Below are 17,503 nucleotides of genomic sequence, written 5' to 3'. Positions count from 1 at the left end.
AATCACTGTGGAAGATCGTCTAAAGAAGTGATGACGAGATAAATTTTAATTAGAGTTTGAACAGAGCGAAATTCTTGAACCGTAATAATGATGATAATTCTGTTGTGTTTGGGTAAAGGGAGATAAGTCATAAAATGAGTTTGGAGATAAATGAAAATTAAACTTCGGACCCTCATTGCAAATGATTTTCTACATAAATAAAACACATCAACTGCTATGGTATTCTTTTAATTTTTGCTCACTCGTATAATTTAACTTGTGTGTTCATCAGGGGAACAAAATTCCATCTGCACAAAAAAAAATACTTATACCACTTTATCCGAACACCACAGAATTATGATTTCATTTATAACGACAGTGCGAAGAATACCGGTTACGTTTCAGACACGCTTAATCGCAGCATGGCTTGGACACTCCTGCGTATATTGTTTCGCCTGCATCGTTATGGCATAATTGAGTGAGCATTTTGCTAATTCCGGGTTTATGAGTCCGGCACTCTAATTCAATGTACAGCTTGCAGATACATTTAAAGTTTTGGGGGTAGGGATTTCGAAATTCTGACCCACACACAAATCCAATAAGCCCACGCTTCTTTGCGTCCGCACGAATTCCGGCCGTTTCTTTGTTGAAATACTAATAATCGCGAAGTAGGCAGTAGAATTATATTGTTGCTAATACTAACACAGAAGGAAACCTCATGTTAACAGAACTCAAAGTATTTATTTTGTGTCGCAGAAGATGATGATACGGGTAATGTTAACGCATTAGTACGGTATATATAGGTCAGTAACACTGTTTCTGTTTATATCCATTTCATCCCAGATCACATATAGATGCTCATTTCTATGTTAAAATCTGTTGAAGAGAACAACCGCCAGGATCGCCACCCGTCCGCCGTAAACGAACACGAAATGGCAGTACAGTCGCTAATGCAATTCAAATGGGAGTTATGGCGTGACTCCTTATGTAACAACTAGATGGCAGCATAGTAAACCTGACAAAAGTTGTTACCGTCAAAGCCTATAAGTCGGAGCAATCTGGGTATATATGATCTAGGATTTCATTCAATGTTCTGCCCAAGGACAGGTCTTTCATTGCAAATCCAGTTTTCTCCAATCATTCCTATTTTCTGCTTTCCTCTTTGTCTTCTCATGCGATCCATGTATCTTAATGTCTTCTATCTCTTACATCTTTTTCTGCCACGAACTCTTCTCCCGTTGTCCACACCTGTGGAGTAACGGTCAGCGCGTGTGGCTGCGAAACCAGGTGGCCCGGGTTCGAATCCCGGTCGGGGCAAGTTACCTGGTTGAGTTTTTTTTCCGGGGTTTTCCCTCAACCCAATACGAGCAAATGCTGGGTAACTTTCGGTGCTGGACCCCGGACTCATTTCACCGGCATTATCACCTTCATATCATTCAGACGCTAAATAACCTAGATGTTGATGCAGTGTCGTAAAATAACCCAATAAAATAAAACTCTTCTCCCGTTCACCATTTCTTCCAGTGCATCCTTTAGTAGACAGTTTCTTCTCAGCCAGTAACCCAGCCATTTCCTTTTATTTTTATTATTTGTTGTTCTAATTTCTTCCTTCGTCTGTTTTATATTGGTTTCATTCTCGAAATTTTCTTTCTTAATTCATCGTACCTTTTAGTTCCTTCTTTCTTGTCCTTCCTTCCTTCCTTCTTTCCAAATTTATTTTTTCGCTTTTCTCCTTTTTCTCCTCCTTTCTATATTTGATTACTCCCTTCTTCATTCCTGCCTTCTCCCCAGGTTTTTATATTTCCTTCTTTCTGCTCTTCTCCTTCCTGTAATTCATTGCTTCCTTGCGTCCCCCGTTCTTTCATGTTCCTTTTCTTTCTTTCATTCATCCTGCTCCTTCCTCTATTTCAGCTGTCATCAAATTGGGGTTCCCGAATTTTTTCTGAGGTTCGCGAATATTCTCGACAGGAACAATTTAATTTTTTCTTCCTTCAGAAGGATTTTTATTTATTTTTATGTGACAATAATGTAGGAAGGTCTCTTTTAGCACAACTTATAAATTCGTTCGATTGTTGTTCGTTTGTTATTAACCTCCCGAGTCCTGAGACATTTGTTGTTTTATTTTTAAAGTTCAATATAAAGTTTTGTGGGTAGGGATTTCTAAATTCTGGCCTACTACTCGTATATATGTTTCAACAATGATGATTCTTCCACATCTCGCGGAGTCGGTAATTTCTATATTTCTGGACTGCAGCAGAGTGGCTGTTGCAGGCTGAAGGGATATTGAAACATACCAGCATCATAAATAGGTCGAGAAAGCACAAAATTATGTCTATTTTCAGTTAAATTTCTATGTAGAATGTTTCTCTTGATTGCTGTATCCCCCATACAAAGAAAGGTATTTCATATTTAATATTTCGTAACATAGTGTCTCTGAAATGGCATGAAATTCGTTCTTTACATTATGTATACACATTATATAATCTTCAGGTAATATATTTCTCTATTTGCTGACAGGCTTGTATGATTACCACTTAAATCTTGAAGTATTGGAAGATTTAAATTCTTCATTAGCCCCTTATGTCGCTAAGCGCCGTGGCGCCTTGTTTGTGCATTTGATCCATTCCCCTCGATCTCGGCTTATTCTCTTCATCTCCATCTTAGTTTTCCCACGCTTCATTCCAATTTTTTTTTATTCCATCCACCCATGTGCATATTTAAATTCTGTCATGTTAAAAACCGCTCACTAAACTGCACAACTACACCGCAAATGTTAGCACGTATTCAAACTGCTTCTCAGCTATGCATATTGCTGTTATGTAGTTATGAAAATCATCCATCCACACTTGAGGATATACTGTGAGCTGTTTATATGGACACAGTATGTAGTAGTATACACAGAAGATAGCTCGTGCAATAGAGGTAAGTTAATCTATACGCGTGGCTGCACACAACCTGAAGTCTATGTTTTGATATGAACTTCCTATCTTTATTGATAACAATGGTAGTGACGTTAACACTGATATGATTATAATGATGCGATGATGGATATGATTATAACTATGATGAACATATGTGATATGCCATAGACGAGCTTCCTTGAGAGTGGAGGCAAGGGCTGGGGACTGTCGCAGGTAGGCCGCTTGGATGGATCCATTGTACTACCCGGAATGAAGTGGTGTGCGTGCCCTAAGGCCTCTCGCGCATCAGATCCCCTCCGGGACGCCTCCGAACTCTCCTACAGCTATATAATCTTTTCATCTTTCCGCTTAGGCATCGCCGTCGTCCCTCAACCCCGTTTGCACGAGCTATTACGAGCCCAGGGGAGAGCTCTCGGTATATGGTACTACCACCAACAACTAATGACCACATACCACAGTGTTTGAGTTCGGCCCGCAGTCGGCTCTACATCAGAGCAAGAACGAAATATGAGACAGAATCGGAGATGATGATGATGATGATGATGAATGAAGGGAAGTGTAAGTTAATTATGACGGAGAAATGAGTACGAAGTCAAACTCCGAAAGTTACCCATCAGTTCTGCTTCAAATAGTTGAGAAAAAACCTCGGAAAAATCTCAACCAGTTAACTTGTCCCAATCAGAATTTGAACTCGGGCCCGGTTAGATGCTAGCCGTTACTCCACTGCAGTGGACTGTGTGATGTGCTGAATCTCACAATGAATTATCCCACATGCGACCTGAGCAACCCAGACTGTGCTTACAGTTCGGTTACTGTTAAACAGAGCTACGGTCGTGAACCATTTGCATGAGGTATTGTGCACAAGGAGTGTGTTACCTGCAGACAGTAACTCAGCTCCTCAAACACAGTGCCTGGGGCGTGGCAGGAGCACCCGCTGTGTGTGTGTGTGTGTGTGTGTGTGTGTGTGTGCGCTGGCAACCACGTGACCAGTCCCTCTGCTAACATGGATAAGTTACTGGCTTCAATAGTCCAGTGCAATAATTAACTATGTTTGCAATCAATGTTTGCCATGTCGTAATATAGCCTTAAGGCTCATTCACAATGAAAATTAAACATAACGTAAGCGTTAACTTAAGAATATAAACGTTACGGTAAAATCAAGATCATTCACGATGGGAATATAAACATAACAGCAAACATACTTGGTAACAATGGAAACATAACAACGACGCCATTTCCTCATATTCTGTCGTATACTCCAGCGCTCCACGATTGTGTTCTGTTTGCAAATCACGTAAGCATAAGCATGAAAGTTTGGAGTTTGCAAACTTTCATGTTAACGTCTTACGGTAATGTTTATGTTTATGTGAATCATTGTGAATGATCCCATTTGGTAGCCTGGGCGCAAACGTCTGTGTTTATGTTACGGTTATGTTTAATTTTCATTGTGAATGGGCCTTTACAGTGTTACTAAGTCACTAGTTTAATTTGGTGAAATAAGTGACAACTCAAAAAATAAGTAGGGTTCATATCCAGGAGCATTCTATGAGATTAAAAAATAATTTACAGGTTAAGTTCCCTCCTGTTGAATAACCTCTCTGTTTTATAAGAAAAGTTACATACATAATTAAAAATATCATGTCGTTATTGAATAGGCTGTGGAAGATTACGTAAATAGTTACAAATATTATCTCATTATGAATAGACTGTGTCATTGAGTGGGAAGTTTATACAAATTAGAAATATATTGCCATCATCATAAAATAGCCCCTGCGTTTTAGAAGCAAAGTGACACAAATAATTACAAATACTTACTCGTCATTGAATATTTTACTTGAAGCAAGTAAAGAGATAAGTTTGGAAGTAAATCCCGAAAAGACAAAGTATATGATTATGTCTCGTGCCGAGAATATTGTACGAAATGGAAATATAAAAATTGGAAATTTATCTTTAGAAGACGTGGAGAAGTTCAAATATATTGGAGCAACAGTAACAAATATAAAATGATACTCGGGAGGAAATTAAAGACAGAACAAATATGGGAAATGCCTGTTATTATGCGGTTGAGAAGCTTTTATCATCCAGTCTGCTGTCAAAAATCTGAAAGTTAGAATGTATCAAACAGTTATATTACCGGTTGTTCTTTATGGTTGTGAAACTTGGACTCTCACTTTGAGAGAGGAACATAGGTTAAGGGTGTTTGAGAATAAGGTTCTTAGGAAAATATTTGGGACTAAGATGGATGAAGTTACAGGAGAATGGAGAAAGTTACACAACGCAGAACTGCACGGATTGTATTCTTCACCTGACATAATTAGAAACATTAAATCCAGACGTTTGAGATGGGCAGGGCATGTAGCACGTATGGACGAATCCAGAAATGCATATAGAGTGTTCGTTGGGAGGCTGGAGGGAAAAAGACCTTTGGGGAGGCCGAGACGTAGATGGGAAGAAAATATTAAAATGGATTTGAGGGAGGTGGGATATGATGGTAGAGACTGGATTAATCTTGCTCAGGATAGGGACCGATGGCGGGCTTATGTGAGGGGGGCAATGAACCTCCGGGTTCCTTAAAAGCCAATAAGTACTCGTCATTGAATAGCCACTGTGTTCTGTAGGGAATGCTGCATAAAAAATTACAAGTACTTTGGATGATTTATCTTCGGAATATTTCCTTTTCCCATTCAATTTGGTGTAACAGTTTCTTAGTTTACATCGTATCGCTTGAATGGCTTCAGTTGTTCACTGGCGTGTTCCATGTTGTTGCAGGCCACCAGTGGGTGAAGAACAACCTGGGTTTGACGCCCACGTCGGGCTGGTCCATAGACCCGTTCGGCCACGGCTCCACGGTGCCGTACCTGCTCAAGATGTCGGGCATCTCGGGCACCATCATCCAGCGTATCCACTACGCCTGGAAGCAGTGGCTGGCCGAGAGACAGATGGGGGACTTCCTGTGGCGCCAGAACTGGGACGGCGACGGACACACCGACCTACTGACCCACAACCAGCCCTTCGACATCTACTCCATCAAACACTCCTGCGGGCCTCACCCCCAGGTCTGCCTCAATTTCGACTTCCGCAAGATACCAGGTACAGCACCAATCAATCAATCTGTCTACGTCCATTCAATTTGTGTGTATTTTTTTCTGTTTCTGTGTTGCCTTTCTCCTCGACATTTCGTCCCCTTTTCTCTCATTCTCTCTTTCCCTCCATTTATTTTGCTGTTCTTTAAGGGAAGGCTGATGGATGAAATTTTGTTCATTTTCAGTCAAAAATCGCATTATCGTTTTCTTGTAAAAATGAATTGAATTGAAAGAGGAGAATTGGGAGGACAAATTTAAAAGATACCCAAAACGCTTCCTTGTAAGAAACTAAATATGTGAGCTCCAAGCCTGTTGGCCACTAGTCTCACACCGGGTTACGCTGCTCTACTGAAGGAGTTCTAGAAAATTTTGAAGGGGAAAAACCGAAAATGGACGTAACGTCTTAGGTACCACATACGCGAGGGGGCGGAAATGTGATCAAAGTGATCACGGGACGGGACGAGGAAGAAATGGCTGGTGTAAATCTGCACATTGAAATGAACTGTGTCATTTCGCAGTGCAGGAGGAGTCGAGAAGACTCTGTCGTCTGTTGTTCAATGACAAGGCAGGTGAAGACCGCTAGGAGAGACGCCGTGAATTCTGAATCTGCAAATTGAAAGGTTCCCTGTCCTTTCGCATTGCGACTAAATGAGTGACTTTGCAAATTAAATATGCAATTTATATGTTCTGAACTAGGGCATTACGTCATTTTTTAGAAAAGGGGGAATATGGGTAAGGGCATACAGGACCGTGGCCCATTTCTTTTAGTGCTCATCAATCGTCAGTCTGTTATTTATACGTTGAGCAAGTTTCAATCCTCTGCGACGCTCGAAGGCATAAAAACTACGCAATATATAAATGACTGCATCCTTGAACTTCAATTCCATGCAAATTTTACAAGCTGTTTTCTCTCACTTTTTTTTCAGCACATTTCGTCAGGTTCGAAGCGTAAAGGCTCTTACAATTTTTATGATGGAACATGACATTTTTACTGCATGGTCTATACACTGTGGTTAATAAAAGAGCGCGTGAGTTTTATGATTAAATGAATACTTTTTGAAATCAAAAATGAAATATTTATAGTGGCAATGAAAAATTTCTGTTTTTAGGTATTCAGTGGTTATAAAAAATTTTCCCCCCTTTTGTAGTAAAGGTATTGGAAAACTTATGCGTGGTGTTTTTCTAAATATGCCACTGGACTTGCAAAAAAAAAAAATCAAACATATTAGGCCTACTCAATAATTGAGCGACACATTTCGTTTTAAAATATGCAGATTTTTTAAATATTTTTGTTAAGAACTTGAAGAGGTGGATATGTTCAAATATCTGGGAGCAACAGTAACAAATATAAATGACACTCGGGAGGAAATTAATCACATAATAAATATAATAATAATAATAATAATAATAATAATAATAATAATAATGATTTATTTTAGCTGGCAGAGTTAAGGCCGTAAGGCCTTCTCTTCCACACAACCAGCAAAAAGTGTATATACATATGCATGAACTTACAAAGAATTCAACAATTTGATTTAGATGAGAGTTACATGTATACAAGAGTTATTTACGAATTAAACAACAAAATACTATGAACTATTAATTAAACACTGAAATAAACTGGGTAGCAGAATTAAACTAAAATACATAGAATGTTAATATATTTCAAATTATATTAGATAATAGAAAGAGATTAATATGAGACAATTTTGAAAATGCAGCACAATCAGGATGATGTCTAAAGAAAAAAAGCAACAGTGTAGTCAGTAATATTCTAAATCAGTATGATTGGAGTGAAATGCTAATAAGGTTATCTTTTAAGCTGTTCTTAAAGGTGTTTGTTGTCTTGCAGCCCCTAATACTTTGTGACAAGGAATTCCATTGACGCGAGGTGGATATTGTAAAAGATGAGGAATAACAAGATGTTCTATGAAGAGGTATATTTAGCGTGCCACAGATAAGTGATCTGGTATTTACGTCGTGGTTAGAGTATAGATAAGAGAAACGAGACGAAAGGTAATTTGGTGTTGAGGTGTGCAGAATTCGAAAGAGTAAAGACAAAGAGTGTAAAGTCCTGCGTTCTTTAAGTCGGAGCCACGAGAGACTTGCGAAGGACGGTGATATGTGATCATATCGTCGGATGTTGCACACGTATCTGATGCACATATTCTGGGAAATGCCTGTTATTATTTGGTTGAGAAACTTTTATCATCCAATCTGCTGTCGAAAAATCTGAAAGTTAGAATTTATAAAACAGTTATATTACCGGTTGTTCTGTATGGTTGTGAAACTTGGACTCTCACTTTGAGAGAGGAACAGAGATTAAGGGTGTTTGAGAATAAAGTGCTTAGGAAAATATTTGGGGCTAAGAGGGATGAAGTTACAGGAGAATGGAGAAAGTTACACAACACAGAACTGCACGCATTGTATTCTTCACCTGACATAATTAGGAACATTAAATCCAGACGTTTGAGATGGGCAGGGCATGTAGCACGTATGGGCGAATCCAGAAATGCATATAGAGTGTTAGTTGGGAGGCCGGAGGGGAAAATACCTTTAGGGAGGCCGAGACGTAGATGGGAAAATAATATTAAAATGAATTTGAGGGAGGTGGGGTATGATGAAAGAGACTGGATTAATCTTGCTCTGGGTAAGGACCAATGGCGGGCTTATGTGAGGGCGGCAGTGAACCTCCGGGTTCCTTAAAAGCCAGTAAGTAAGTAAGTAATAACTCAAACTAATTGACTCACAGAAATGAAACTTCACCGCATCATTATCCACACCTTGATTATGTGTGCAAAAATCAAGAATATACGAGTAGCTTAAAAAATGTAAAAAAAATAGAAATTTCACCCGACACCCACCTTAGCTTTCATTGAACCAATCGTCCACACCTATGGAGTAACGGTTAGCGCGTCTGGCCGCGAAACCAGGTGGCCCGAGTTCGATTCCCGGTTGGGGCAAGTTACCTGGTTGAGGTTTTCTCCGGAGTTTTCCCTCAACCCAATATGAGCAAATGCTGGACCCCGGACTCATTTCACCGGCATTATCACCTTCACCTCATTCAGACGCTAAATAACCTAAGATGTTGATAAAGCGTCGTAAATAACCTACTAAAATAAAAAAGTGAACCAATCAGTTTATGAATTCACGTTAATGGGAGGCGGATTATAAATTACACATCATATTCTCTTGAACTTCCATATTTTTATAGTTAGGGACGTGAAATTTGGAATACCGATTTAAAATATATGTTCTTTTTACTTTTTTTCTTTTTCGGGATTTTATGATCACTTGCTTTGATTCTCAAAATTTTTTATTAAAAAAAGTTAAAATAATTTTGTATTCTAATTTTTACTAAAAATCTACTAAACCAATTAACATGAAACTTTCCATTAGCCTTTTGTCGCGGCGAAATTGTTTAATCAGAGATTATTTAAATTTTTTAAATATATATAATAGCCTATATGATCAGCTGTTTGTCTATGCAGATGACGTGAATATGTACTAGAAAATCCACAAACTATTAGGGAATACAGGGGAATTTTACTTGAAGGAAATAAAGAGATAGGTTTGGAAATAAATCCCGAAAAGACAAAGTATGCGAATATGTCTCATGACCAGAACATAGTACGAAATGGAAATATAAAAATTGGAAGTTTATTCTTTGAAAAGGTGGAAAAGTTCAAGTATCTTGGAGCAACGGTAACAAATATAAATTATAGTCGGGAGGAAATTAAACGCAGAATAAATATGAGATAAGCTTGTTATTATTCGGTTGAGAAGCTGGTCCCCTTCCTCTCTAACATGCCGCGCCACTGGTCCAGCTGACTTTTGTTGAGGACAACGGTCCAGGAGTGGGGGTAAGCACGTATGGCAAATGCAGTCCAATGCTTGACGTTGAGCCGCCAGTTCGAAACGTACAGACTATATATACGTGAGCTATTCGCTCTAAAAATCTGGAGGGTTATTTCACTTCCACCCTTTATTTTATAACGAACATTTTCTTCGTTATATCGCGAGAAATGCAAAAAAAAATCACCTCAAGCTTCGTGACTGTATGTACTAGACCAGCGGTGACAAAAACTCTAGCTGCAGTGATTACTAAGGAGCGGATTCCTATGTAATTAAATATTATTTTTGCGTGTCATAAAACACAATTAACAAAGTTAAAAATTCCGAACATGAAGGTTCAAGTTTAAAACCCGAATTTTATTTCACATAAAAACACATTTAAAAAAAAATTATGTAAATACATATTTTCAGGAAATCTATTATAAACACATAAATCTTGGAGTTTTTTTACTTAAATAATTTTTTACAAGAACTTTTAAACATTTTAAAACTAAATCAATTATGTTACTCAGAAGGGCGTTATCTTTTTTAAGAATTCTTGGTTGCTTCGTGTTTCTAAGCGCTGTATAGTGTATTCTTGATCCATTTTTGTAATGGTATCGCCACAAGTTCTGAGAACTGCTAGGCAGAATATCAGTGTTATTATTAGAGAATGAATTAACATGGACAAGGAGGAGAGATCTTGCAATACATAATTAGGAATGTTTATTGTTGCTGAAGATAATTTCATTCCACGCTTTGTTTGTGAAACACAACAGATAAGAGCTCGGGATGACCATTATTTAACTTAAACAAATCTCTCGCCTCTCGCTCATGTCCATCAAGTAAGGCAATACGGTACGTCTTGTTGTGATTCCCTGTTATCGGGCTTCGTCAATCGATATCCTTCAAGATATACTGAAAGATGATTGTTTAAAAAACGATTTGGCTTTCCTATTAGCAAATCTAACGTTTTTGTGTGACACCATAAAAAAAACTCGAAACATCCAAAAACCTGTTGTCTGAAACAAGGAGGTGCGTGCCGTGAAAATTAAACTAGACTCTCTTCCAGGTTCAGAAGTGCAAGTACTAAGGGACAAATTCCAGAATGTGTTTGGGAAAAACAGTGGATATAAAAAAAATGTGTAAAGTTGCTCAAGTATTGGAGGGTGTGCCTGTAGGTGAAATTGACGGTGTTTGTTTTTGTGACATTCCTCTCTTTAAATATGCACGTCTGACATCCTGTGATGTGAAAAGATCGTTTTCACAGTATAAGTCGTTGTTCAGAGATATTCGGCATGTATTTGTGATGGAGAAATTGGACATGACCTTTGTTGTTCACTGCAATTATCGGCCAACTACTAGCAACTGATACTCAAGTGTGGTTGGTGAGTACCTAGTAACATTTTTTTTTTCAAGCTAAGTAAGGTATTTTTGTCATATTAAAAAAAATATTTATTTATTTTTAGCAAATATTTTCGTACTTTTTAGCACATAACAAATAAATATATTTAAATTTTTAAGCACATAAAAATCCGCTCCTTAGTGATTACATGGAGCTCACTAACACGTGCCATCGTTTTGTTCTCAATAGGCACAGTAAAGCAAGCAATCTTATATTTTGTATTAAAAGTGTACTTATTTAACCCTGCCATCCCTCTTGCAGCGAACGAGGGGAAGAATACAGACGCTCGCGAGGACGACTGTAGCTTAGGCCTATACACTGCGGGCGAAATACACATCACGGGCTCATGCTGACATGATTGTTCTAAACAAATCTCGCTGTTTTAATACTTGATTCTCTACATATCCCGTAAAGGCAGATTTAAGGTCAGATACAACCTTCGATAGTAGTTCTGCTCAGTTTGCGTAGAAGGCTGTTCGACCTTTCACGCGGTACAATCACGCGTACGTGCGTATTCCCACCCTTCCTGCATTGCGAAGTCGGAATATTTCGAATTCCAATAGCCGGTATGTTGAACAGTCCGTTCCACTTGTTATAGAATTCTGAGCCTTGTAGCCGTCCATATTAAAAAAGGAAAAACAGAACTTGAAGCGTCCTATTATAAAACATTATAATTCTTCATAAAACATCCCTCTTAAATTACAGAGGTTATTCACAACTATTGAGATGACAACTACAATAATTCTAAGTTTTATTTCACATCTTGGATTTGCAGTAACTGAGCCGTTCAGAGCAGAAGTGGTGTAAGCCAAAAATGGGTAATGAGGGTTAAAGTAAACATTCTTTAAAATATAGCGCAAAGTAGCAATTAATATTCAGTTTATTTAAACATTAGTAGTCAGTGGATAGCAAGAAGGCCATATTAATTGCTACTTTGCGCTGTATTTTACCCAATTTTTACTTATACCACTTTTGCTCTGAACGGCTCAACTGTGACTAAAACCGTCGAGCAGCGGTGGGAGGATAAGGAATGAACGCCATTATTGATGCCATTTCAGTTGCAATGGATCCGTGAAACGCATCACATCGGGCGGTTTGCGGTGAAGATGTTTCTCCCCCCCCCCAAAGAAATGATTCAGTAGTTCTTACGCAGCGTAGGTTTCGACTGCATTTCAATGTGGGTCGACATGGGCGAGTTCCCAGTCGTAACACAATTTTATTGTGGGTAAACAATTTCGGAACGACTTCTTCAGCATCAAAACGCAAGTCAACAGAAAGGCCAAGGATACGCAATACCACAAGACATGGTAGGCAGTGCAGAGCTGAACTTCAGAGTCAGGCTCCAGGAGAGCATTAGAAAAAAATGGACGTCATTTGGAGAATGTAGTTTTCAAAACTTAACTTTGTTCCTTTCCATCAATGAATGGCAAGAATACCTCCTTTAGATAAAAGAATAGAAGCTAACTTACATTAAAATGCAACTGTGTTGCCTCATTTCAAAAAACGTCAGATCATTTTCGCCGGACCCTGTATAATGGTAGTGTAATGATAACGATGATGATAAGATGACGATCATAATAGCGTTGGTGATGGTTGTGTTGAAATGAAATAGACAAATGATGCAGTAATAATAATAATAGTAATAATAATAATAATAATAATAATAATAATAATAATAATAATTGGAAATGTATTAATCATAGTTGTAATGGTTGTAATAGTTTTGGTGGTAGTGGTTAATTTTTAGTAAAGAGAGGTTTAATAGAAATTATGGAAAAAATGATCTCGATGACAGTAGTATTGAGGTGATGATGATTATGATGATAATGGTAATGGTGTTGGTGGCGGTGAAATTAACTGAGCAAAAGATGTGATAACAATTATGGATAAGTGGTGATGATGTTGGTGGTAGTAATATTGATGATGATGATTATAGTGACTGGTGGTGGCGAAATTAAACTAGCAAAAGGTGTGATAAAAATAAAGGAAAGTGATGATGATGTTTTTGGTGGTAATATTCGTAATGATTATAATGATGATAATGATGACGGTGAAGATAGTGATAATAGTGGTGGTGAAATTAAATAAGGAAAGATGTGATAAAAATTATGGAAAATGCTCATGATGGTGGTGGTGGTGATGATGATGATGATGATGATGATGATGATGATGATGATAGTGGTGGTGAAATTGGCTAAGCAAAACGTGATAAAAATTATGAAAAATTGATGGTGGTAAAATCCATGATGATGATGATGATGATGATGATGATGATGATGATGATAGTGGTGTTGGCGATGGTGAAATTGTCTAAGCAAAATGTGTTAAAAATTATGGAAAATTGATGTTGGTGGTGATATCGATAATGATGATAAAAATTATGGAAAATTGATGTTGGTGGTAATATCGATAATGATGATGATGGCGATGATGATGATGATGATGATGATAGTGGTATTGGTGATGGTGAAATTGTCTAAGCAAATCGTGGTAAAAAGTATGGAAAATTGATGATGGTGATATCGATAATGATGATGATGATGATGATGATGATGGTGAAATTGACTAAGCAAAATATGTGATAAAAATTATGGAAAATTGATGGTGGTAATATCGATGATGATGATGATGATGATGATGATGATGATGATGATGATGGTGGTGGTGGTGGTGGTAGTGGTGAAATAAGAATGATGTAATAAAAGTTACTGTGGCCGTGATATTTATGTCTTGGTGCACTGTAGACCAGTTTACTACAATTCAATTTCTTTCTTTTTTTTCATCTGCAAAGCGTGTCAGGTAACATTTCGTTCTGGGCGGAGTGCAGACGCCTGCCTTCAAACACGGGCTGGGTAATTCGCAGTGATTCGGCCGTGTCACGGTGTGACAGGCAGGAACCACGGGCTGGTCCGTAAATCAATTTCGCATTGCACTAATCCACGGCCTGCCACCGCTGCTTCTGTTTCCTTTCGCTCACTAGGCCAACGTCCGGCGGCGCTGCCCTGCATGACAGATGGCATTTGTTTCGTTTCACATGTTACTTCCGTCTGTAACTCCGGCAAGCTAACCGCTTCTCAGCAAAAAGAACAGAACTTCGATCCCCAACATACACAAAACGGATGTTCAGTAGGTTTCTTCAAAGTTCATCGATCTCTCTTGCAGTCACCATTGCTCTGTACTCACCACAATGTCACTGCAGTTATCTTTCATCTTCTCTGATAATAATTGCCTTACTTAGATCAATGGTTCCCAGACTTTTGAGACTCGCGAACTCCTTTCACAAGAATCTGAATTGAGCGAACCTCTTATTAATATAAATAAAATTTAACCTTAAATTAAATTAAAGTTGCTGTAGTTACGGTAAATAAGCCAACCTTAGGATTCCCCTCTGAAAATGACGCAATAACTCCTACGGACGAGTTGGCATTGACGGAAGTTATTCATGGCCGAACTTTTAAATGAAGAGAGGCAATATAGACGTATATTTCTACGTTTTAGACCATTGTGATATGATATAAATAAATAAATAAAACCCGATGGATCTCATTAAGGGCTAGGGCCTCCTGCTAGAGGGGGGGGGGGAAGCTCATGGTTTCAGCTCCTGTGGTAAGCTACTCCACGTGAGCTTGATTACTACATACTTTGCTCTTTGACTTTTGGGGCAGTTTGTGTCCGGTTTAAGTTTTTTGCACATGCATTGTTTTTGCTTCAATTTACACGGTGCACTTCACTTTCCACACTTTTTGCCTATTTAATTAATTTTACACTTAAAAACTACACGTTTAATAACTGTTCTTTCTTCTCAGTTCATGTCCCTGCACTTTCCATGTTGCCCGGTCGTGGGCAGCGCGGGACCAATGTGCCCCCGCTTCCTGTGTCAGTGCGTCTGCCCATCTCTTTCTCGGTCTGCCTCGTGCCCTCTTCCCTTCGTAGGGGTCCCACATAGTTGCTAGATGAGCCCATCTTTCTTGTAGCCGCGCCATGTGACCGCCCCACTTCCACTTCATCTCCCCGGCACGCTGCGCTACACTCTCGTAGTCAACTGTCCTTCGCAGTTCCCTGTTGGAGATGCCGTCCCTCCAGGTTACTCCTAGAATCTTCCTCTGGCAAAAGTCTAATGTCGTTTGTTGGCAGGGCGTTAGAGTCCATGATTGACATCCATAGAGTAATACTGGAATGACACATGTCCGAAATGTGTTCAGTTTCAGTTTTCTGTTGAGGTGTTTGTCAAGCAGTATGGATTTCAGCGACCAGAAAGCCTTCCATGCCTGTCCTATTCTTCTTCTTAGCCCTTTGTCCGACTTGTTGGTGAATGAGACGAGCTCTCCTATGTAGACATATTCCTCCACGTGCTGAATTTCTGTCCCGTCTACTGCAACTTTGTTCGGTGTTCCATTTGTCACGATTTTCGTTTTTGTGTAGTTGATACTGAGTTCCGATCCTTTGCTGTCTTCGCTTAGACCAATTAGCATCTGCTGTAATTTGTTAGCTGAATTTATGATATGATACATTATTGAAAATGCTGCATCTTGTGTTGTTCCAATAAGTTTATTTCATAATTAAGTACCAACTCAGTAAGAAAATAAAATAATTACACAAGACAAATTACTAAGGTTGCCCTTCTTATGAATTTCGTGAATTGTAAATTCATATCAGGTACCGGTACTGTTTCTCTTTCCGACATCAATGAAACACGTTGTACTTTACCAGTTTCAGATAACATCCGTTAAAGACGGAAAAACACACAGCTAGATAGAGCCCTTCGATTGCGAATATATTAACTACAGACTTGGACAAATTATTAAACTAAAACTTTTTCTTGGAAACATAATTCGTCATATCAACTGTCAGTAAAATTCACAGAGTCTCTATTGTTATAAATATAATTGTTTACATCTTCTGGTATATTTTTCCAATGGTTAAGTATATTTTTTTCCGGCTATGTTGGTACTACTGGTGTTTTAATTATATACTGCAGAAGATATTCTCCTATGGCCTGCAAGAAGACCGGACATGAACGAAATTGAAAATCTGTGATCTATACTGAAGAAGAAAGTGAACAAAAAGAGGCTTGCAACAAAACATGGACTCATTTAAGCATTGTCTGATATCTGGCTAAATGATGCTGATATTCAAAGAAAGTGTCAAACTTTGGTTTCCAGCATCCCTGACAAAATCAACGTGTTAATAAAGAATAAGGGAATGCTCACAAAATATTAGTAACCTCAAGACTCAATTTTCTGTTCATTATATCTGTGCAAAATACATTTTTGTTCATTATTTCTACCGATAAATACAGCTTCGTTGCACATATGATTAATTTAGTCTAATAATAATTTGTCCACGTCTGTAAATATCAAGTAAACGTGTAATCAGTTGCGCTGGCGTTGCGATGCTCAGATGCTGTCGTGTGAAAAGATTTGGCGTAACACGTCAAATGTAGTATACAGAACCGCAAGATGTTTCAGTATTTCTCACCAACCGTTAGACTTCGAGCATATATCGGGTTAAATCGATCAGGTTAACCCAGATTACATTATCCTGGAGAAATAGACTATACATTCCTCCTGAGACACTGTGTATAATAGCAGGCATAAGTAACAACCATGGCTCACTGAAGTAAAGAGGAAATTTATTCCTATTCCATGAGACTGGGTGTTTGCCCTTGACTTGTGATTGTCCTGTGATGTATCTGCGGAGGTCCTGCGTAATGTTTGTTTATTATTTATTTATTTATTTAATCTGGCGGAGTTAAGGCTATCAGACCTTCTCTACCTGATGCACAGAGATCGCAGTGCGAATGTATATAGTTATCATGAAATGAAATTCCTTCAGCTACACCGAGAAACAAGATTATATGACTTAGAAAGCATGATGAAAATATTCAGATTGTCAATTAATATACGAGGCGCATCCAGAAAGTAAGTTTCCCTATTTTTTTAAAGAACACACACTTTAAGGAAACCATTTATTGGCAACAGGTACAGCAATGTTTCATCTATTTTTCAACATAGCCACCATCAGAATTGAGACACTTGTATCGTGGGATCAACTTTTGTATCCCTCTGTCGTAGAACTCTGCCGCCTGTGAATGGAACCAGCGTGTGACAGACGTCTTCAGCTCTTCGTCGTTGCCAAAACGCTCACAGGAGGACAGGAATTTCTTGAAAAAAAAAAGAGAGAGAGGGAGAGAGAGAGGGAGAGAGAGATATGTTCGGCCCATATGCCTGACAGCTGCCGATGAGAGCTGGCAATGCTTTGTGCATTAAAGAACTTTATCA

At 38.5% G+C, this 17,503-nt stretch overlaps 1 protein-coding gene across 3 annotated transcripts in view; it reads left to right on the top strand.

The window, feature by feature from the left end:
• The window catches only part of alpha-Man-IIb (alpha-Mannosidase class II b), a 1,305,824-nt gene that overhangs the window by 1,265,831 nt on the left and 22,490 nt on the right, over positions 1-17,503 (top strand). For all 3 annotated transcript variants that reach the window (XM_069835935.1, XM_069835933.1, XM_069835936.1), the window contains one exon: positions 5,670-5,990. In XM_069835935.1, the coding sequence (XP_069692036.1) occupies positions 5,670-5,990 (321 nt within the window). The remainder of the gene's footprint in view (positions 1-5,669; positions 5,991-17,503) is intronic.

This window comes from Periplaneta americana, chromosome 9, assembly GCF_040183065.1.
Source record: "Periplaneta americana isolate PAMFEO1 chromosome 9, P.americana_PAMFEO1_priV1, whole genome shotgun sequence".
Classification (NCBI taxonomy): Eukaryota; Metazoa; Arthropoda; class Insecta; order Blattodea; family Blattidae; genus Periplaneta; species Periplaneta americana.
Note: the sequence above shows the minus strand (reverse complement) of the source record. Positions and strands in the feature narration are given on the sequence as shown.